Genomic DNA, 22952 nt, shown 5'->3' with positions numbered 1-22952 from the left:
GGGCGGGGCTTATGACACCAACTGTCTGCCATCCATAATCCAGTTCTGAGACCCTTCCCAGACTCCTTAACGCCCACTCACATCCTGGGTCATCTGACCTCAGGAAATCATATGATAGGGTGGGGCCAGGTTTCACAGTGGGTTCACCTGAAACTTGGCTGATCGTGACCTACACCTGTTTTCACACCTTGGCTCGTGTGATTAGATGGAGGATTGATAGGGGGTCAGCGACCCTCTTGGGGGGACACTCCCACAGGACTTTAACCCGTGACTCTCCACCATTTGACCCTAGAACTGAAGAAGCTTCTCGGATGAAACTTAAAGAAGTCCAGATGCTTTTTTTCGCAAGAATCCATGATCCAGTCTGAGCTCCTCCCCACACGTCTTATATCAGATAAGTAATCCGTCTCCAGGTGGATTAATCCTGTGCTGATGGTGCTGATGGTGATCCTCCACTTTCTGTTTGCCTCTTGGATCAGAGCTAAAATCCTCCTGCTGACAGATTAGAGTATCAAACCACCTGAGACCGCGAGCTTGGCTCCTCCTTAAAACTTACCTCAGTAAACGAAGGAACACTATTTATATTTGGTTTGTAAACGGCGACGAGGCCACGTGGCGGGCCGGTCGCCGTCTTTTGATTCTGGTAAACTTCAATGTTTGTTTGTTTTTTATTCATCTCTTAAGCACACTCTGCTTTGTGATTGGCTCATGTTTCACATCAAACTTATGCGTTTAGTTTTGGTATCATCACTTTATTTTTGAGGCACTGGGATCGTCCATATCAGGGAGCAGGCGTGCTGCGTTTCAGACCGGACAGAAAATGGGAAATTCCAGTTTCCAGACTGGAGAAGAAGCAGCTCAGTGTGAAAGTGAAACAACAGATTTATTGATCATTTCATCCACCCAACTTTTCAAACAGGTTATTGACACAACACACATACTCTTTAATAAAGTAAAATTATTACAGGAAAATGAAACATAAGTTAACAAAAAGAGCACGCTCTGGGATCTATGGTACAGTTTCAGCGTCGATTCGTCCATCTTCTGTGTTTCTTTTATAAAAAATGAACTTTATCTTGATTCGCTGAGCTGGATTTCAAATGTTCGTCTCGATCCTACGGGAAGCAAACGTTTACAGTCCGATCTCTGAAACCCGCTGCAGGTTTCTGATGGATCGCAGAAGGATGGCACTCGTGACGCACTCGTCACTGCACGCCCGCGGGCGGCTCCACGTCCTCCATTGGTTGGCTGCCGAAGCCGCTGTCGACCGTGACGTCTGATTGAAGAGAAGAATAAGAACGAGGTGAGTGCGTCTGTTGGACGTAACAAAACGTAAACAGCACTTCGATGTTAGATCTGAGACCAAAAACAGATTCCAGTCATCGCTGTTCTGCACATGCTCAGTACCGTCCTGCTCTATCGACTGTGGTGCATTTGTTGCAGCGTGTAAATTGTCAGATCTGACAGAGCTATCGGACGCCTCCGTCAGTTACCTGTGTTGTGTTTGTCGTCTCGGAGCTCGGCGTTCCTCAGCAGTCGGACTCCTTCTGTCAGACCCAGAGAGTGCAGAGCTTCAACCAGGCCTTCGACTGCACCTCCACCCAGCTGCAAACACACACAAACGTTTACTCTGAGCTGCAGCCGTCACAAAGCAGAGCTCTGCAGCTTAACGTGGAAATAAAGTCATTTTACAGAATCTTGCTCTGCTGCAGTACCCACATACACCACCAGGAGGAGCCCATGACATTCAGTTTGTTTCAGTTCTTATTCTACAGAAAATCCCCTCCAGGTGCTTTACGCTGTACGTTAGCGACTCGGCAGTAATAACAGACGCCTCGCTGCTCAGAGTCACAGGTGTTACAGGTGTGTCTGACTCGCTGATCGAGATAAACAGGAAACGTCACAAATGAGTCACATGTCCCTCACAGAACCTTCCTCTAAATAATAAACTGACAGCGATCATGTGACTGTGTGCGCAGGAAGCAGCAGCACAGCTTACTGAAACGGTCACCAGCGATACTTCCTGTTTGTGTCACAGAAGGCGAGAGCGTCGCAGAGCCAGGACATCGCTGACAGGTGAGCTAACAGCTGTTACCTGCAGCTGATTTCAGGGTAAAGACCCTAAAACGGTGGCGAGGACGAACTCCCTGTTAACATGAAGAGACCTCCAATTGACTCGGGCAGAGGAAGAGGCTGACACGTGGGGTGACATCACGTCAGACGTGACCCGACGCAGCCTCAGCGAGGCCCGTGTGTGCGGTGGGCGTGGCTCTTACCTTGTAGTGGTGCAGCAGCTGGCGGCAGGGCATGGGACTGTCCTGGTACAGGTGAGTCAGCGTCATCATGCCCAGCTTCTCCGCCAGTTTCTTCCAGGGGACGTCGCCGACGCTCAGCACGTCCACGAGCCGTGACAGCGTGTCCTCGTCGAGCCCCACGCGCTCGGCCTCTGTGGCGGCATCGCAGCTTCACGTTAGCTTGTTTTTAATAACATCTGAAATGCGATCAGCTAAAAAGAGAAGACAGACGAACCTTCAGTGCTGCTGGTTGTCGGTCTGATGTTCCCGCTGCCGCGGCGATCCGACTTCGGACTCTTAGAGGGCGACAACACTTTCCTGACCTGAGGAGGAAGAGGAGAAGGTGATGTAACCACACACAACAGTGTCCTCACAAACCGTAACGACGCTCAGAGAACGCCAAACGACGCACACAGTTGACCTCCCTGAGGGTATACTCTGATTACTCTGAATCGATTACCCCGTTGTGTTTACGTTGTTGGTCAATCACCTGTACATCTGCCGTCTCTACATCTGCAAAAGATTCTTTTATTTTGAAAGTACAACTTACCTTTTGGCATTTAGCCAGGTCCAGGGGGGTGTGGCCTCCCGCAGGTCTCTTGCGGGGGTTGGATGTCTTTGGGGCGACCTCTCGCTCTTTCTCTTCTTCTCTGATTGGTTCATCTTCATCATCTGAGGACGAGGAGCTGAAGAAGAGCGGCTCATCGTTCTCAATGGACTTATCAGCACCTGAGGAACAGCCCACCTTTAATCACCTGTTCGGTAAACGTGGCTCTGCCTCCCCATGTGTGTGTGTGTGTGTGCGCGTGCGTCTCACCTGCAGCGATGAGCATGGAGCAGAAGGTCGGCGAGCCGAGGCTGGCGGCCAGGTGGAGCGGCGTGTTTCCTCCAAATGTGCAGGCGTTAACGTCAGCTCGGAGCTGGAAACACACAAAGACGTTAATGACATCAGATTCGCACGCACGCAGAGACGCACTGCAGGTTGATGTAAAGAAGCTCCGCCCCCTGCTGTGTCTCATTACCTCGGTGATGAGTAGGCAGGCCACCTTGAACAGGTTTTCTCTGACGGCCAGGTGGAGGGCGGTGTTCCCGCTCTTCTGCTCAGGCTCGTTTATTTTGGCTCCGCCCTCCACTAGCAGACGCAGGCAGCGCTCGCCGTCCCTCCTCACAGCCAGGTGGAGTGGGTGGAGACCTGACGGAGAGAAACATTTCGGTTACTTCAGCCTTTTACATTTCTGGGTGGGGGTGGGGAGTGGAGTGGGGTGGGGAGGGGTGGGGTGGGGAGGGGTGGGGTGGGGTGGGGTGGGGGTGGGGGGGGGGAGGGGCGTCCTCTCACCATGGAAATCGGGCATGTTGACCAGGTGGGCGTGGCATTCTCCCAGGTGAGCCAGCAGGAAGCGAAGAATGTTGTGGTCCCCAGCCAGCGCCGCGAGGTGGAGGGGGGTGCGCCCATCTTTGTCCACCAGGCTGGGGTCGGCCCCCGCCTTCAGCAGCACCTCCACCACCTTCACCTGCCGTGTGATCACCGCCAGGTGCAGGGGAGTCTGCAGAGGAGGAGGAGTCAGCGGTCACGTGACAAGGATGTTTGCAGCTTCCTGCAGCACCCTAACCTGCCTGACAGGTGTGTGCTCCGTGCTCTTCCAGTGAATAAACGGCAGCAGGAACACAAACACTCCAAACAGGAAAAATTTCCTGGAACTTTACCTGCGTGTCTGAAAACACCTGATCTGCCAGTTTCTGAAGGAAATAGTTACCTGTCCTCAGACCTGCAGCTAAAAAAATGAGGTCAGTTCTAGTTTACCTAGCAACCTGTAAACTATGCAGGATGTTATTACCTGTTACAGGTGTGTTTACTCATTAACTACATCAGACAGGAAGGGGAGGAGCTTACCTGCTGGAGGTGGTTGGCTGTGTTGATGATGCCTTGCTGCTGGCTGCTGAGCAGAGTGTGGATCAGCTGCTGGATCACACCTGTCTGATGATGGATGATGGCCAGGTGTAAAGGTCTGGAAGGAGAAACAAACACGTGAAGCCACCAAACAAACCGCAGAGGAGAAACCTGCTCTGATTGGTTCTCAGAAACACTCACGTGTCTCCGTTTCCATCTTGGATGCCACACAGGTGTCTCTGGATGGCGAGGAGGACGCGAGCGTCTCCGGTGCTGCAGTACTGCAGCAGGGCAGCGGCGGTCTGCCGGGCGCTCTGAGAGACTCTGCTGTTGAGGGCGGCGGCTGGAAACGCAGCAGAGGTGGAGGTTCAGGTGAGAGAGCGTACGGCGGCGTCATTCGCGTATGACAAGAGGAGAACAGTTTCGTTTCTTACCGATCTGAAGCAGCTGCTGACGGAGCGGCGAGTCGCTCTGTCCTCCCGACTGTCTGTCGCTCTGCTGCTGCTGCTGGGCAGCACCTGACCGAGGGGCGGAGCCTGACATCTGAGCCCCTCCCCCATTACCGAAGCCAGGGAAAGAGACATTAAAAAAGCCTCCCGTTCCTGCTCCTCCCCCTGCTCCGTTCATCTCCTGGTGGAACTGAAATCCTGCAGAAAGAAGCGAAACCTGCGGCTGAACCCGACATCGAAGATTCAACAGCAAAACTCGGCCGAGGGAAGCCTCAGCGCCGCCTCCATTTGAGTCTCTCATGTTCATGCGAGGAAATCCCCATTCTGATGCCAATCTTAGAAACATTCCTACCTCCTCCTCCTGATCCACCAAATCCCCCGGCTCCTCCTCCTCCTCTTCCTCCTCTCCAGTGCTCGTAGTGAGGCAGCGGCTTCTGCTTCTTCCTCAGCACCTCCTCTTTGTCTGCAAGGGAGAGAAGACGAGACGACGGTGACGAAAAGCAAACATCGGAAATTCAAAAACTAGAAAGTGCGCTTCGTGTCTCTCGCTCCATTTTTCACTTTCATGACGCTGCTGCTGTGTAATGAACACCTGAGTGAGTAGGTGAGGACTGAAAGTCTGTGCATGCCAACAGTTTCCACTGCGGGAAGCCCCAGAGCTGTGACCTTTAACCCCAAACATCTGCGAGCCTCTGTGGGGATTTACCGGCAGCGCCTGGTTAGAATGTGCTGTGTGCTCACCTTGGACTTGAGGGATGTAGGTGAACTGTTTGGGGTCGCTGCTGTCGCCCGCCTTCTTCCTCCTCAGCTGCAGGAAGACGGTGACGGGCCGCTCGATCTCTGTGCTGTGATAGGCCGGCGTTTTGAACACGATGGCGTACTGCAGAGAGGAGACCAGTTACTCAGCCAGTTAATCCTGAAGCGTTTTCTTTTTCGTGGCCTCCATTAGACCAGGTTTGCATGACTGACGGCTCGAAATAATCCTTCTTTACATTACACAGCCCCTCAGATCACTCTCGGCCTAAAATAAGCTGTTGGAGCTCCTCCCCCTTTAAGACTTCCTGTTCCACAGGGGGCGCGCTCGAGCTAGTAAAAGTGTTTTTAACAGGCCGGAGAAAAAAAGTTCACTTTTACATGTTTTGCTGGTTTCTGTGAGTATCAGGAACATCAAAGCAGCACAAGCCGCTTTACAGCATCCTAAACCCTTAACCGACCAATCAGCACGGAGTAGCAGAACAGCAGTGCCTTATGGGAAACATCAGCTCCACTGCGAGGCAAAGTAAGGGGCTGGTTCCATTTCAGTTCAGACATGTGATCCACGATGGATCTCTAAGGAATAAATGCGTTATTCCTCTCTGAGCATGCTCACAAATGCAAGGCTTTAAAGTGGGTAGGGCTTCTCTGGCTGCTCTCTATGACATCATACAGAGCAGGAGTAGAAAAACCTGAGGTGACTGCTGTGTGATGAGAGCAGTCCGGGCTGGTCTGTGCTCTTTAAACCAACATTTAAAAAACACTGAGAGTCGTCTGTGTTCACTGTGCACAGCTGCAGTCCGTCACATGAAGGCGCCCCCTTCCTCTTTAATGATGCTACACATGCTGTGCAGTGCGCGGGGGCTTTCCTGCACACTGAAAAAAGCCACCGACACTTTATTCATATTATTTTCGCCATTTTTAACGTAACACACCACAAACCCACAAACTGCAGGTTTATTGTGTTGAAGGCTGACTCTGTTTGTCTCTCAGTGACTCACACATTTCCTACGAAGCAGATCTGAGACACAATTTCTGGCAGAGCTGCTCCTCACAGCTCCCTGCTTCCCCCAAACTCAGCCAAACGCAGCCTCAAGGTGAAGCTGAGGCAGGTGAACTCGTCCAGCGGGCAGATGTTTGGAACGATGTGTCTGCAGCCCGTTTGGAGGAATTCCCCTCAGAGCGTGCGCACACACACACGCGCACACACACACACCGTGTTTACATATCCTTGTGGGAACATCTAACTGACACAAAGCTTTCCCCTCCTGCTTACCTAACCATACCCCAACTGTAACCCTGACACTAAAACCACATTTTGAGTCTCAAACATGCAACTCGTGGGGACGAGATTTTGGTCCTAACAAAGATAAACACGGTCACACACACACACACACACACACACACACACACATACACACACACACACACTCTCTCTCTCTTACCTGTTTGTGGACGTCCGTAGGTGAGAAGTCCCCAAACGCCTCCCAGCATCCATCCTCATCCTCCTCGTAAAACCGGATCTCGATGTCATCTGAGGAGCACAGAGGCATGATGGGATACGTCTGCAGCCTGAGCGGCGGTGAACACAAAGCGCTGAAGGTTTTTTTTTTTTACCTTTCTGGACTTTGTCGCAGAGCAAGAAGATCTCGTCTCCTCCGAGCACCGAGCCGCACGTCTTATCCATGCGGGAGATCTTCAGGTTGGAGGCGTTCGGAGACTCTGCAGGAACAACAGAGGTTTTTATGAGAGCTGAGCTTCTGTCAGCGTCTGCAGTGCGGTTCATTTGCAGCTTTTTCATCAGTTACATCGTTTACTTTAATAAACAAACTGGTTACTTTGTCTCTTTAGTGTGCAGCCTTCAGCACTAAACACGCCTGAGAATACAGCTCATGGTTACAAAGTTCACTGCGCTCAGATCAGCTGAGCAAGACGCTCAATCCTCTATCCAATCAGAGGCCAGAGGGCGCTGCATGGTCAGCATTGATTTCGTCCACCTCTGCAGCACAGCGAGCTCTCGTCTAAGCAAATCTTTACTGAGGACTCACTGCTGTCGTAGATGGGGTTGGAGACGACGGGCTTCAGTGCTCTGGTGAAGGCGCCGGTGCTGTCCTGCAGGTAGGCGGTGAACTTTAACCTGACGATGTTCAGGTCCATCGTCTTCCCCAGCTCCTTGGCCTCCTTCACGATGGCTGACTCCTCGACATCTGCAAACACGCATGAGTTCAACACCTTTATTCTGCTCGTCCCGCTGAGCTGATCGTTACGTTTATGGTCTGACGTTTGTGTGCGGACATGACAGCACGACATGTTCTGATGCTTAAAGAAACAGGAAGTTCAAAAACTGAAAGGAGAATTCTGACTTTCTGTTTCTCAACGTCTGAAACCAAAACAATAACTTATCGCCTCTGAAGACGAACAGAAAACCATTTTAAACGGTGAGAAAGTGAAACAAAGACTCTGGACTGAGGTGTTCAGGTGAGTCTACCTGTCAGGTGACAGTGCGCTCCTTTGAGCCGCTTCTTCTCTTCTCTCAGCCTCCGGGTCAGAACTTCAACCACACCCTTCTTGGTCACATGGAGGATCCCCAGGTTACTGAACCTACAGGAAGTGACATCATGCATTATCCACAGGGTCTCTTTTCTACATAAAGGTCGTGACTGCAGTGAAGACGCAGTCAGCGCTGTGTTCAGCGTGTTTTTGTTTTTCTCTCAGGGTTTTTTCATCACAGATTCCCGACACTTTGGTGGATTTCATCTGAATCTCAGAAAGAAAGCTGCGACTTCCTCTTTGGACTTTTCCCTCACAGCAGCACAAAGAGGCACAAACACACAAACCTTCTGCCTCTCTGTCTTTAAACTGTCTGATACCAAATCCAATTCAACTTTATTTAAAGAGCATGTTGAAAACAACATGAGTGACCGAAGTGCTTCCAGTAAAAAACACACACATCAAACTGACAAAGAAAATTAAATAACAATAAAATAAATATTCAATACATAAAAAAGATTCAAAGTTACCAAAGACTGACTAGGAGCTGACTCTGACTCCGGTGAGACACCAAATATAATGACCTCAGTCTTGTTTTCATTAAAGTTTAAAAGTTCAGAGTCAGCCATGCTCTGGCTGACCCCCCTCAGGGGTCACTGTGTTTTTTAATAATAATAATAAGGCCAAGGGGAGGTAAATAAAAAAGGGAGGGGGGAAAAAAGCAGCGATGTGATTGGATACTAACGAGGCAGTGAGGTCGTTGGGGCCGATGTCGATGGTGCAGGTGCCGTTTTCGATGCAGTGGCGTCCAACCAGACTGTGGGCGTGGACGCGAGGAGGGTCGGTGTGCGTTACCAGCTGGACTTCGACTCGGGCCAGACCCACATAGTTATTGATCTGAGGAACAAAGACAGCATTACGGTCTGCAGGTTGAACAGCTTTAATAAAAATGGTGGATGTTCTGGTTAAAGGTGTGTAAAGATGAAGGCTGGAGGTTCTGCAGTGGTGAACTTTGGGCCACGTGTAGCACGTTCATTACACAAACATCAGAAAACGCATTGTGGGAGAACGTTTCGAAACCTGCTTTAGGGCACGAACGATAAAGAGCGGGTGGGCCCAGCGTGGAGCCCTGTGGGACACCGGGTTTTACATCATTAACCCACACGCGTGGCTCTCTGAGGATCAACATTTATCATGTTTATTTTTGATAAGAGCTCCTCCGAGTGTCTCCATGCACAGGGAGATCAGGTACAGTACCGAGCTGTGGAGGGATTTCCCCAGACGATTCCCCCTGCTCTCTCTGCCCACATTTCCTGTCTCCCTCCGCTGAAAATACCCGATAAAAAAAGTTCCAAAAAGTCTTTAAATATGAATGCAGAGAGACAGCGCGAACAGGGACGCTCATGTACTTGGATTCACTGGATGCAAACTGTCACCGATCAGCCTGCGTTAACTGTTGTGAAGATCGGTACAAATGTGACGCTCGCCCCCACCTGGCTGGAAACAGGTGTGATTTCACGTCCACATTTCCTGATCAGCACTGATGGATTATTGGACCGTTTATCCAGAAATAAACATCCCAGGGTTTTTTTTTTTAACTACCTGACTGAGTTCAGTTTTAGGTCGATGTGCAGAAACACTGACCACAGGAGAGGTGAATGTGGCGAAAGGTCATGAGTTTGTTATTGGCGTGTGTTACCCACCCTCACTGTGGGGTACGTTCTCTTGTTCTTCTCGCTGGAGGCCCCCGGGAGCCCGCCGTGTGATGGACCCTCGCACTCGTAACGGAAACGAAATCCCCTCTGCAAACACACACACACACACACACACACACACACACACACACACACGGACACTTTAAAGATAAGCACAGCAGTAAAGATAAGGAAACATCTGTATTTGTTTCCCTGAGTTCACAGTTTCACTTTCTCTTCATGATAAAAGCAGCGCATGAATTCAACAACATTTAAAAGAAGACGACGGGTCTGAAACTACCACTGAAAAAACTTCATTTCATTACAAACAGCTGCTGTTGATGAAGCTGCGAGCTTCCAAGCTGCAGTGTGTATGACTCATGATCTTAAACTTTATCCTGTTTATTCTGAAGAAAAGCTAAATACGCGACTGCATATCAGAGCCGGTGTGCAGTCTGTGGTGCTGTGAGCAGGCGCGAATCCAGCCCGAGTGTTTGCGTCACTACTTCAGCACTGGTTGCGTAAACTCGGCACTTCCTTTGTCTTCAGAGCAGAAATGAGCGATTTGCATAGAGACGGTCAGCAGACACGAAACCTTTAGCAGCAGAAACTCCCTGTTTGTGCTCGTCGGCTCTGTCCCGTGTTCTTATATGACTGTTGGGAAAACCCTGGATAAAAGGAAGTGACTGTTGCATTAACATGTGGATCAGCCCGCTGACGGGGAAGCACCGCTTTGAGTCTGAACTAAAACTCTTCTTCCTGTTTGAGCTTCAGCTCAGGTCGGAGCTCACTGGATCACCTCACGCTCTGTTCAAATACTTTCTACAAATCCAAATATTTTATTGTTAGTTTGCTTTGTGAAACGTTCTATAAATAAACCTGCAGGGCATCGTTCGGCTTCACGTTACACACGACAACAAACACATTTTTGTGTCGTGCTGCTCGTTTTACGTCATCACGCTGATGTTACTTTAGCAGCTACACTGCACCCTAGCAGAGCTGCAGACTTTGTACTAATAATAAAAACTGTCAGAGCTTTTCTACTTTAAGCTTTCTTTAGAATCACATCAGGATAAGATGTTAACGTTATGATGTAAACTCGTCTGTGGTAGGCTCAGGGGAAAACTCATGGGAATATAACTGGACTGGGACAAAGCATGAACCTAACACTGATCCCTGTGGGACACCATCAACATGCTACATAATTTAATGGACCTTTCATCGGTAATGCTGGCGTCTGTTAATTACTCCACCTGTGAATAAAATTCAAATGAGGACTAACGAAGGAACAATCCCGTTTAAACCAGGAGCATTTTTAAAGATCTGAACCACCAATAATCCAGGTTTATCGGGCCGTCTGAGTCTTACTGCTAAACTATACTGTTATCGCCTCACTCCATGTTTCCACTGCAGTTTTTATCCACCCACTGCTGCCTTGTTGTGTTTGTAGAGTAACTACAAAGACAGGAAGTAAGATGTGAGTCTCACCTGTTTGGGCTCTTCGATGATCTGAATGTACGGGCCGTGAGCTACAACACAAACACAGGTGAAGAAAAACATGAACGCGACACGTTTAAAACATTCGTCAGTCGCTGTGACTGATCATTTCTCAAAATCATCATCAACTTTCACTATTTCATCAGCGAGAAGCAAAATGTTACAAGACGTGAGTAAATTGTAGAAGGTTCTAGATGACCAGGTGTTATTCGTTGGAGTTTTGTGGAGTTTCTTGTAACATGATACAGTACTGATGCCCACTAACCTACCTACCCCCCCCCACACACACACACTTTTCTGGGTATGAAACCCAGACTGTACATGTTTCTAAAACTGAGGGAGGGTACTGGGGCGCCCCCAGGGCAGGATCAGAGCGCTGAGTCCATCCTGGGCTGTTTGAGGTTGTAGCAAGACTCAAAGATGGTGAAAGGCTCTAGACTTTACAAGGCTTGGTTTCAAATACACTCGTGTGTTCTCAGGAGCTCCTGACTCCAGCCTGACTGTGTTCTCAGTCAGACTCGTTAATGGTCCACCTTTGACCTTTTTAAACCAGATGTTGTGACACCCAGTGGTGCAGTGAGAAGCTTCAGACAGGAGGTCAGTGTGTTAAAGGCAACGAACAGGCTTAAATAACAGAAAGACAACTGAGTGTCTGCAGATTGATGTTGTTTCCTTGCATGCATCTTTTTTTTCTGATTAAGGAAGCAAAAAAGGAGTTGGGACTTCAACCTGTTCCATAGTTTGACGTGACTGTGACATCGTCCTGAATGCTCACCTGTCTCAGGCATGAAGGGCTCTGTCTTTATGTCCACTGGAATATAGTCGTACGGCATGAACTGCTGCAGCTGAGAAAGAACAAGCAGAAACATCTTTAACAGAGTGTCGTCAACCGATCGTCTTTACAGCTCAGACCTTTCAGTACCATCAGACTGTGCTGTCGGTGTAAAAGCACATTTTACAGTTGTGATGTAAAAAGGCAGCGGGCCCAATGTCGATCCCTGTGGAACACCTCCACCCGGGATATTTGAGGCCGACCACACAGGAAGCGGCTCGTTCGTTGTGCCTCACTCTGTGGCTTATGATTGGTCGCTGGCGGACATTCCAGACTCCAGTTGCCTAGGTAACCCTTGTAAAACAGTTTCAGGGGCTTCATAACATTCCTGTGAATCATCGATTTATCAGTAAAACTGACACATCTCTGGTATCAAAATGATGATTGATCAGTTAAACGATCACATGAATCATTAGTGCTGTAAACCCCCTCGCAGGCCTCACAGCCCCTCAGATTTCTGCTTTTTAACGAGTTTCAAATGAATCGATTACTTCTTACCGTAACTTAAGCACTCTGTTCTTTAACAGCCTCCACTTGTTTTACACCTTTCCGCATGATCGCATTCAGCTGCACAGAATTCACTCATATAGAGAATGAAGAAGATTTTCAATGTAGTTTTTGGGATGCTTTACCAAATTTAAGCCAGTAAGTTGCACGTCTGTGAGCGCCCCGTTAATCCTGAGCCATGTTTACAGGGGCGACAGCTGCTGCCATCCTGATGAACGCACCACACTGGGCTCGTACTCCAGCAGCTAATCTGAAGCAGTCCAGAGACCCAGTGCAAACATCTGGAGCCTGTTTGGCCTGTGGTGGGGCCCCTTAGTTAACGAAGAGCAGGAACAACTTTACTCAAACGCGTTGTTGTTGCATCAAAGCGAAAACGAGCAGCAACCGACTGAAGCTCTGCGACGCTTTGGTGTGTCACCTGCACCTCTCACCTGGTTAAATACAAAGCTGTGCTTCTTTGAACGAGGTTGCAGTTACGCATGCAAACTTTTACTCTGCAGCACTTAAACAGTAGTGGCTTCCTCTTAAACTGGAAACGGTGTCATTGCTCCTGAGTCAACATCAAACACTTATCCGATCCTCGCGCACCGTATGAAAAGTTTTCTGAACGGAAAAAAGAAAAAACTGGTTTTGTGTCGATGCTTCCTGCTGAGGTCTCCACAGGTTTACAACAAAGAGCCCACCGCAGGCTTTGATTTCAGGCTTTGATGTAAACGCGTCTCTGTTTACAGCCACGGCGTTAGACATCAAATAAAACTTCACAGATGTGCAGAAAGCCTCCGAATCCATTCAGGATGATGTAATCAGAGGAGACCTGAAATCATTTTCCACATTCTCGTGTCAATACGAACGGTCAGAGTGAGGCTCAGGCACGCTCGCTGATCAGCTGGATTAAAAACACACTTCCCGTAATCAAGAGAATGAAGAGAAATGTAGAGAAAGGACTTACTTCGTGCTCGTAGGTGATGAACTGGGCTTCAGTCATCCTGCAGCACAAACAGAGACAGTCAGTGAGAAGCGTCGAGAAAGTCAGAGGCGTGTTGGAGGAACCATCGGCCGAGCCGAGTCACTTTAAACCCCCTCAGGCTGAAGCTGAAAGTCCCGAGAGGCGAACAAAGACACAAGAGCGCAGCAAAGCGATCCAAAGTTCAGCAGTTTCACTTTCACGCACTCAAACACTGCACGACCTCTCTCCTTCCCTCCTTCTTCTTCTCTGCTGTTTGTCTCTAATCTCCCCCTCCCCTCCCCTTTCTCTCTCTCTCTCTCTGTGCCCCCTCCCCTTCCCGTATCTCGCTCTGCTTTCAGTCACTTCCTGGAAGTGGCTGAGCTGAGGAAAACCCCCAGAATCCCAGGCCTGCTGAGAGAGGAGGCGGGGCTACAGTTGCTGACGTCATTCTGCTGCTGCCGCTGAGGCAGACGAGGAAGAAGAGCAACAACAAACAAAAAGAAAGACGAGGCAGAAAAACAGAGATAAACATTCAACCTGAAAAATAAAGACAGAGTCAACATCCTGAAACCTCCGGTGACAGTTAAACTCTTTAAATGACACTCATGACGGTGTGAACGACTTCTACAGAAACAGCTTCGAGTGGAAGCAGCCGTGTGGAGCTTAAAGAGCAGTAAATAACTACAGCTGCACTCTCACAGCTTATTTCACCTCAAACCATCAGAGCGCAAACAGCTGATGAGGTTTGCAGCACAGTCACAAGAGAGCAGACGAGAAACCCGACAGCGTTCAGCCTTCAGACCAAAGCGGTTTAACACTGAGAGAAAGCGGCTGATTAAAGCTGAAGCTAGCGTGAAGCTAGAACGAGCAGACAGGGACGAACCTGCAGAGGTTACAGCTGCGAACGACGCTCTGTCACGGCCGGGCCTCCGGCTCCGCTCTGCTTCCCCTTTGCTCTGTTTTCTGTCTTTTTGCTGATTTCTCGTTCGACTTCCTGTCCCTCGTCTAACGCCTCTGACTCAAAACTGATGTGAAGCTCACTGCTCTCCCAGCTTCAACCCGCTGTGACGGGACAGCCCCTCTCAGCGCATCGGCCAATCAGAGAGCTATGCAGAGACAAACCCACAGAGGTAGAGTACGAGCGAGATGAGAGAAAACCCGAGGGGAAGTCTGCAGGAATCCACAGAGGTTATTTCTTTCATGTTTCCCTGAAACAGCTTCAATCATTCGCTTGAATTAACCTGATGAAACATTTCTTCACCTGCAGCGTGAGAAGGACCGAACGCATCAACCGCTCAGACACAACACGATGCAGACACACAAACAACAGCTGAGGATGCCCATGCGACACACTTCATGTTTGTGACCTCGAGCAGACGTCCCAGGCTGGTTCCAGCTCCTTCAGCTTGTTTCCCGAAGCATCCGGACGCTCTACAGCCGAAGAGCTTCAATCATTCACCACAAACCTCAGAAGAACAGCTGACAGCAGCTGCAGGAATCTTTAAGACCTGCAGTTTAACTGATGTGTGTGTGTTACCTGGCTTCATGGACAGATAGAGCTGGGTGTCATCAGCATAGCAGTGAGAATGTATGCTATGCTTAAAATGATACTGCCTAAGGGAAGCATGTATAATGTGAACAGAGTTCGAGCACTGACTGCCACAGCCGTGCGCTCAGTTTGTGAAACTTTATCTTCAGATACGAGTTTGACGTTTGTGTAATACCGATTTGCACCAGCAGATGGTACAAAGAGTCATCGTCACACGCACATTATTAACATCTGTATTTAAAAAACACATGCCAGTGCAAAAGCGATGCTACGTCCTTCGTTTGTGTGTATTTAACCAAACTGTGGATCCTGATTCATCTCACCAGTAAATAAAAACGCTGCAGGTTTGAATGGATCTGAAAGCTTCTTCTACCTGCTGATCGTGCTGATTAGAGCTTATTGATTACTGCACATTGTTCCCAGTTTTGTTTATTTGTCTTTTCTTTGTATTATTTGTTTGATTCATTCCTCTCGTGTCTTATTCGCGGTTTGTGAGTCAGCTGTGAAACTCAGAGCTGCACTGACCTTCATGAAACTTGTGCAGCTTGAATCTGGTTATGTTTGGTTTATGATGGTTATTAATAATCAGCCTGAGACGTTTGACGTTCGAGCTGCAGACTGAGTTTCTGCTATCGGCCTGACTGCTACTCCTGATTCTGTCGCTGCATTTCTACCCCACACTGAAGCAACGAGCAAACTGCTGCACGACAAGTAAAAATAAGAACAATCGTTTAATAAAAAAGAGAAGCTGAACCCAGTCTGAAGCTGAGCATGATGAGGAGGAGAAGGGATTTCTTCAGTTTGAAGGCTGGTAATGAGGAAGATGAGCTGACCTGAGGAGGAAGACAACTCTGGAGTTTCAGAACGCCCGGTCAATCAGCTGCTAGTGGGCGGACATCAGTGAATGACACGCGACTTAAACGAAACTCGTAAAGCAGTTACCAACAATATTTCAGGCGATCGTGGCTCAAGAGTTGGGAGTTCGCCTTGTAATCGGAAGGTTACCGGTTCGAGCCCCGGCTTGGACAGTCTCGGTCGTTGTGTCCTTGGGCAACACACTTCACCCGTTGCCTACTGGTGGTGGTCAGAGGGCCCGGTGGCGCCAGTGTCCGGCAGCCTCGCCTCTGTCAGTGCGCCCCAGGGTGGCTGTGGCTACAATGTAGCTTACCATCACCAGTGTGTGAATGTGTGGGTGGATGACTGGTTGTGTAAAGCGCTTTGGGGTCCTTAGGGACTAGTAAAGCGCTATACAAATACAGGCCATTTACCATATTTGAAACGTTTGCGTGCACGTGCACAGGAAGCCAGTGCAACAATCAGAGGATGGGCCAATAATGGCCACGCCTCCATATCAGCAGCATTATGAACTCGCTGCAATCATAATATTAGACGTTTCTACCAGAAACAGATGGTTTAACCTCAGTTAATGTCTAAAGTAAGCTGCTTTATCAACGTATTTGATACTTGAGCCAAGTGAAAGAATCAAAGATGACAAACATTACCTGATGTCAGGGCTCCAGATCTGAAGGAGGAGTTATGGAGAGTGCGACCGGCTGCTGAACATCGTGATTCGCTAAAACTTCACTTTTTATTTTCATTAAGGTTAACAAGATTTTGTGAATTATGCATACGAGATGGTGTGTGGTTTAAGGCGCAGATAAATCAGAGCATCATTAGCAGAGAAATGATGCACAACATGTGGCAGCACATGCAGTGAAGACAGAAGTGGTCCCAGACCTGAACCCTGAGGTATGCCACATGCCACAGAGACAGTATTAGACAGTTCAGGAGATCCAGATCATGTGGTCCACTGTATCAGAGCAGCATCACCACCATCAACATGCGATCATTAACAACAGACATACGAGCAGCCAGGCTGAAAAACCTCAGCGATGTCTCTGGTAAATAAGAAAGACCTGCAGCTGCTGGAAAACCACTTCAACCAATACATTAGAAGGAGAAGACGAAGAGCAGGACGGGGGTGGAGATCGCTCTAGACCTGGATGTGTAGGATGAACATTTGTGTTCTAGAGGTGGAGCATTTCATGGTTACGTAGACCGGCACCATCCCTCAGACTCACAAACATTTCTAAATGTTAAAACAGATGAGACAGTGTGATTTACAGGCAGGAGGATTCGACCTGTAAGTGATATTAGTTAGTAAGAAATGCTGAAAGTGATGGATCAGAGCAGCAAAGACAGAGGAACAGCGTTACAGCCAATTTGAAACTGGAATAATCTTAAATCAGCTCCAGATTTTTAACAGAGCTTCTGCTTCTTTCATGAAAGCAAACATCTTCTAACCGCCTCGAGTAGAGATTAAAACCTTAAAAGCTGAACTTTAACTTTTCCATTCAGATTATTTCCACACAGATAAACGCATTTATGTTCTTTTTACTGCAGTGATACGAGTGTCTGAATCCACTATTGTTCTGTGATGAGAAGTTCAATGGAGGCGTGTAAAATCAGGAAATATTTGCCATGAGTCAGAGAATATTCCCCACATATGAACTTCTACATGTAACACCAACAACGTCCTCTTTGCTGCCTGTCAGCAGAACAACTGCCAGAAGAACTTTAATAAACTTTAAATAAACCAGGGTGTGTGTGGGCTTCACGGGGACACACAAACGCTGCACTTTAAGTTTCTCATCAAGGAAAAATGAACTAGAACGACTCGTTCTATACACCTGTTATTATTCTCACTACAATATTATTATTTACTGTTGTTATTATTATTGCATACATACACTGAGCTGATACAGGAGTCATGAAGAAAACCGACAGCGTCTAACGTGTATTTTTACCTGACATGTGCGCATCACTTATAATCCAAATCTGAGGACGTGATGGTTTGTTATTTTTTATTTTATATTCTGACCTGTATTTTCTACAAAACGTAGTAAAAACTGGTCCCGGTTGTAAACATCAGGGTGTTTCCTGCAGCTTGGCTCTGATGGAGGAAGAGCAGCAACAAACTGAACGAACAGACCAACGTCAGTCTGCATCAGAGGTTCCCATCGCTTTCAGGTGAGAGCCATATAGAGTCAAACTTTCCGCTGCGCTGGGATGTTTTGTAGCAACCGCTGTTTCAGAAACAACCTCCATGTGACTTAAAGAGGTGTTAGTCATCAGCTGCTGGTTGTCACGGAAACACAAAACAGATTGAGGTCTCAGCTGGTCAGACGATTTATTTAATCTAAAACAGGCTGCTGTCGGCTCGGGACCGAAGCATCAGTCCATCCTCCGTCTCAAACAGGCTCCTGTCTCTTTAAAAACATACTTTTCTCTGATTGCAGGCTTCCACAAGTTGTCCAGAGGGGCAGTACATACCTACATGTGAGTGGTGCTGAATGATGATTTATGCAATCTACGACAGAAAGCATGACGTGCTTCAGAGCGGCGGTCTGTTGGTGGTTTAAAAATTATTTCTTTACTGCAAATCAAGTCGGGGGGGAGGGGGTGGAGCCTACAGCCGGGGACGCAGCCACCATGCAGGTTTGTGTACATTTCCTCAGGTAATCAAACACACCTGTCTGGAAACCCACGCAGACACGTGGAGGACAAACACACCCGGAGTGCACCGAGCGTGATGCGTCACATTTTCACGACCTTTCACCTTTTGATTCATGTTTGTGTTTGCTCTCATTCTCACATGACTGCTCTGTGTGTGTGTGTGTGTGTACACTGTATAAAGCGCTGTGAGTGCAGTCGGTGTAACGTTCAACTGAAGTCGTTCTGATTAAAAACTGTGAAAAGAACATGAACCCAAACGCATCATAATTAGTCTTGGGTTGCAGCAGATGGCCCCGCCCCTCCCTGAGCCTGGTTCTGTCAGAGGTTTCTTCCTGTTAAAAGGGAGTTTTTCCTTCCCACTGTCGCCAAAGTGCTTGCTCATAGGGGGTCATATGATTGTTGGGTTTTACTCTGTATCTATTATTGTACGATTTACTGTGCAATATAAAGCACCTTGAGGCGACTGTTGTTGCGATTTGGTGCTGTATAAATAAAATTGAATAGTATTAATATTACTAACAACAACAACAATAATAATAATAATAACAAAAATAATAATAATAGTGCCATGACAATTTAAAACAAACCCTGGCGCTGCAGCGAGCAGGACGGGAAGTGAGACGCACAGCCTGCCTTAACTTCAGTGCACAACATACAAAACAAACCAAAATAAAAATCACTCTTTGGAGCTTCAGGGCTTCCGTAGAAACCACAGAAACATTCCTGTGCGTCGCTGAGGTTTGAGCGACAGGATTCCAAAACATCTCATCACAAACAGGAAACGCATCACAGCACATTACAGGGTTAACAGCAGACGTACCGCAGGGCTCCTGCCATGGCTCAGCGCTGACGACGACGATGATGATGATGAGGAGGAGGAGGAGGAGGCAGCTGACCTGTTCTTCCTCCTTCAGGGATTTTCCTGTGGATGGTAAGTGAAGGGTTAATGACACAGCTCGGTGAGGGCTGATGGAGTCACATCAGTGGGAATTTCCACCCTCCTCCTCCTCTCTGATGTTTGGGGACGATCAGGGAGCTCAGGCCCAACAAACAGAGTTAAAGGAGCAGTCCGGCTTCAACACAGCCTCAGCTTCATGGGGTTAGCTCAGCACAAATGCTGAGAACCAATGGAAACTGTTAGCCTAAAAACCCAACAGAGACACTGAAGTGTGCCTGTCAGCTGAGAGGAAGAGGAGGAGGAGGAGCTCTGGAAAGGTCACATTTACATCTGCTTTCATGTGTTTTTGGAAAAATGTTTTTCAAAAGTTTTTCAAGCAACTCAGAAAAATTCATCTTTCAAAGAAAATGATGAATTTTTTTCAATGATTTGCAAACCAAACGAGGCGTTTAGGCGCCATCGGAACTTTCTGTCCTACACACAGATGATGAAGACGTGCTGAAGCTTTGCTGCTTCCTCCAAATACAGTTTTCTGACTCTCGAACCTCGGCCTTATTTAAACTCTCCTCAGCTTCTTTAATCCGCTTTGATATTTTCATGTCTGTCAGGCAGAAATTCTTCTTTCATTCATTTTTCCAGAGCGCACAGAAAAGTTCATTTAATGTAGCACTATCATCACGATCGTCACCATATCTGTGCTTGGCGAGTGTCACATGATTGTTGGCTGCTGTCTGCTGTATAGTTGTGGGTCTGTGAGCACCCTGAAGTGACTGCTGTTGTGTTTGGGGCTTTGTAAATAAAACAGAAGACATCTAGATGATTAAATATTGTGAACATCTGTGTCTAGAAAATTCTATTTTGATCATATTTACAGTAATGAAGTCTGTGGATGTCTGTCATCAGAGTGCCTTAAAGGAAAACGTCAGCGTCAGAGTTCAGGAATAAAGGTCGGACTGTTTTTAACCTAAAATCATAACGATGAATGTTCCCTAACCCTGCAGATGTCTGACATCAGCACGGCTGTTTCACGGGTTCGTTTTGGGGAAATGTGCGAGCAGAGCCACACGCGTTGGATCCAACGTGAACACCTGGATGGAGATGATGCAGGTGTTGTGGAGCGCCTGGAGCCGCCTCGGGTCACACGGGGTAAAACGGCCGACAGCAGGGCTGGCGTGCAGCACACTTCCTGTTAGAAAGGCCTCGTTTCCTCTTGAACTTCTTTCAGGTACATCTGAGACGCAGGTGGGACACAATGAGACCACCACACGCACTGGAAGTCCTTACTCCGCGGCCCCTCGGCAGGCTTCCGGAAACTGGCGAATCCGAGGGCTCGGTATGCGGTAAAGGATTATTTGGAACTGTGAAGCAGCTCAAGAACAAACCCCAGGGGCCGAGCACTGTGGCTAACTATTGAACTGGATTATTTGAGCCTGACAACAAACACGAGCCTGGATTATAGAAGCAGCACGAGCCAGTTTAAACATTACAGCGCAACCTCAACACCTCCAACACCTCCACACTTCATCTGCATCAAACACGGCCAGCACTGAAACACCCCAATAATCGATCATCAATAATCCTCAGTGATCGAGTAACAGCTGCTCACGTCACCCCGACTGTTTGTCACGGGAAAATGAGGCATTAAAGTTCCGCTGTGGTGGAATCACCAGAGTTACAGGTGCGTGTTCAGCGGTGGGTTATTAATTTATTGATTATTGATCAGCAGTTTGACTTTAAATCAAGTTAAAGAAACATTACCTGCGTGCAGCTCACAAGGTTCACTTCAGTCTGGAAACTCCAAACTGGATTCAGCAACAAGACCAAAATCACAACCCCAAGGTCACTTCCTGCTCCCAAATTTCAAAATAAAGGAAAGAACCCCGCACCTCTGATGTGAAGCGAACAGGAGAGAAATCAGCATGAAAAAGATTCAGAGAAGAGAAAAAAACCAACAAAGGGAGAATAATAAAACAAAACCAATCTCAAAAACATATTCAGGGAAATTATAAAACAGCATTTCAAATGGTTTTTTTTAATCAAAATTTCATATTATCTTAATTTTATTTATTTCCTCTGAACTCTGCACTGTAATACATTCAATTTCGAGATATCACTATTCCATTTGAATTTTTTAAGTTTTAGATTTTAGGTTTATTTAAAATTCTCAATATAATTTTATACTAATTATTAAAATAATTAACATCAAAAAGCACAGAAAGCTATATCAGAAAAATCCCCCAATAAAACAATTTTAAGGAGAAAAGTGAAACGATAAAACATTTTTACACAAACAGAAAAATTAGAAATATAAACAAACAAAAAAGAAGGTTTTAATGCTTTTTTATAAAAAATACTTAAACTAAATTATATCCTTTCAAAATGCGGTAAAATTATGCTTTTGTTTTGATAATCATTACCATACCGGAAGTCATGTCCCGCCCTCCGCAACAAACTTGATTTAGCTCGGCTCGGTTGTCATGGTGACCGCAGGCAGTCAGTCAGAGTGGAAAGCCCCGGAGCTGAAGGGGAATTCCGGCACCACGTGGCAAACTCTGCCCTCTAATTGGTGGACGGTAAAGGGGAGCCACGCCCACCCAGGGAGAAAAACAAGGAAAAAACAAAAAGGAAATGGTTTTAAAAATATGATTAAGTTAAAAACTTTACAAAAAATAGTAAAAACAAATGAATGATCATACAGAGAAGAATACACAAACATAAAAAATATTACATATATTCTTTTATAGCTCTGTGTGTGTGTGTGTGTGTGCGGTACGTGATTGCAGTGTGAGCTCAGGTGTTATTAGGATCACAGCGCCGTGGCATGAGCTGAGCCAGCCTGTGCAGGTCACACTCCGGGAAGTACCCTCTGTGTCTATGAAATCACTGATTCGTCAGATAAGTCGTGAGCTTCATCACTCATCAGCTCAGTCTGAAAACGGTGTGGAGGGAGCTGCACGCTGTTCCTAGATTCACCAAACGTGAATCCAGGTAACAGGGTTCATACGCCTTTTTCAGGGTCAAATTCAAGCACTTTTTAAGCACTTTCAAGGTCCCTTTTCAAGCTTTTCCAGCACATCCCCCCTCCCGCCAAAATAAAAAAAAAGAATGCATGTTTCAATTCGCATCACCTCAGTAACGCCATGTGAAAAATAAAACAAATCATCCTAGGTGAACTTAAACACCTTTGTTCTCTTTTTGTTAAGACATAGAAAAATGCACCACACAAAAATACTGCAAAAGGAAACGGCCGCCTTATATGCATATAGTGTATAAATTGAAAATGCACATTTCACTTAAAAATTAAGATGTGAAAATGTGAACAAATCAACTTATTAGAGATATTCATCTCCTGTTGAACCCCCCCAAAAAGACATAAGTTTTCTCATCAGATATTGATGCTTCTTTCCTGTATGACACAAAAAATAGGAGACAGATGTTTGTTTGTTTGTTTTTTAAGTTAATTCCCAATAAAACTAACTGTGAGATGTTTAACTACATTGCTGTCTGTATTATTGCTGAAGTCCTAAATGATCACCTTTAAAGTGTTTGTGCTAATAACATCATGTACAGTCAGACAGGCATGGAGAACAGCACTGACTGGGAGGCTTTGAATAGATCACATAGTTCAATTCAACATAT

The 22952-nt window shown here is 47.1% G+C and overlaps 1 protein-coding gene across 3 annotated transcripts; it reads right to left on the bottom strand.

The window, feature by feature from the left end:
- Window positions 1-864: 864 nt before the first annotated feature.
- Window positions 865-21171, bottom strand: nfkb2 (nuclear factor of kappa light polypeptide gene enhancer in B-cells 2 (p49/p100)). Of its 3 annotated transcripts, XM_039621626.1 has the most exons (24): window positions 21072-21171; window positions 19236-19337; window positions 13354-13390; window positions 11841-11910; window positions 11057-11097; window positions 9578-9676; window positions 8620-8771; window positions 7873-7985; window positions 7433-7591; window positions 7002-7106; window positions 6830-6918; window positions 5373-5511; window positions 4984-5094; window positions 4617-4829; window positions 4384-4525; window positions 4186-4300; window positions 3631-3838; window positions 3317-3486; window positions 3112-3214; window positions 2845-3023; window positions 2530-2617; window positions 2277-2446; window positions 1494-1605; window positions 865-1276 (listed from the first exon to the last, which is right to left on the bottom strand). In XM_039621626.1, exons 2-24 carry the CDS (start codon window positions 19250-19252, stop codon window positions 1206-1208), a joined length of 2703 nt encoding a protein of 900 aa, XP_039477560.1. In that variant the 5' UTR covers window positions 19253-19337; window positions 21072-21171; the 3' UTR covers window positions 865-1205. The 3 variants fall into 3 exon arrangements, with proteins under 3 accessions (XP_039477560.1, XP_039477561.1, XP_039477562.1); XM_039621627.1 differs by lacking the exons at window positions 19236-19337; window positions 21072-21171 and adding an exon at window positions 14234-14367; XM_039621628.1 differs by lacking the exons at window positions 13354-13390; window positions 21072-21171.
- Between the last annotated feature and the right edge of the window lie 1781 nt (window positions 21172-22952).

This window comes from Oreochromis aureus, linkage group 13 (genome assembly GCF_013358895.1).
Source record: "Oreochromis aureus strain Israel breed Guangdong linkage group 13, ZZ_aureus, whole genome shotgun sequence".
Classification (NCBI taxonomy): domain Eukaryota; kingdom Metazoa; phylum Chordata; class Actinopteri; order Cichliformes; family Cichlidae; genus Oreochromis; species Oreochromis aureus.
The sequence above is the reverse complement of the archived record's forward strand: the minus strand, read 5'-3'. Positions and strand labels throughout refer to the sequence as shown.

What these genes read in the sequence shown, in the direction of transcription:
- nfkb2 (XM_039621626.1), bottom strand. An exon ending in GCCCTTCATGCCTGAGACAG is followed by an intron (nt 11,098 to 11,840) that starts GTGAGCATTCAG and finishes TTTGTGTTGTAG; the next exon opens with CTCACGGCCCGTACATTCAG. An exon ending in CTCCATGCTCATCGCTGCAG is followed by an intron (nt 3,024 to 3,111) that starts GTGAGACGCACG and finishes GCTGTTCCTCAG; the next exon opens with GTGCTGATAAGTCCATTGAG.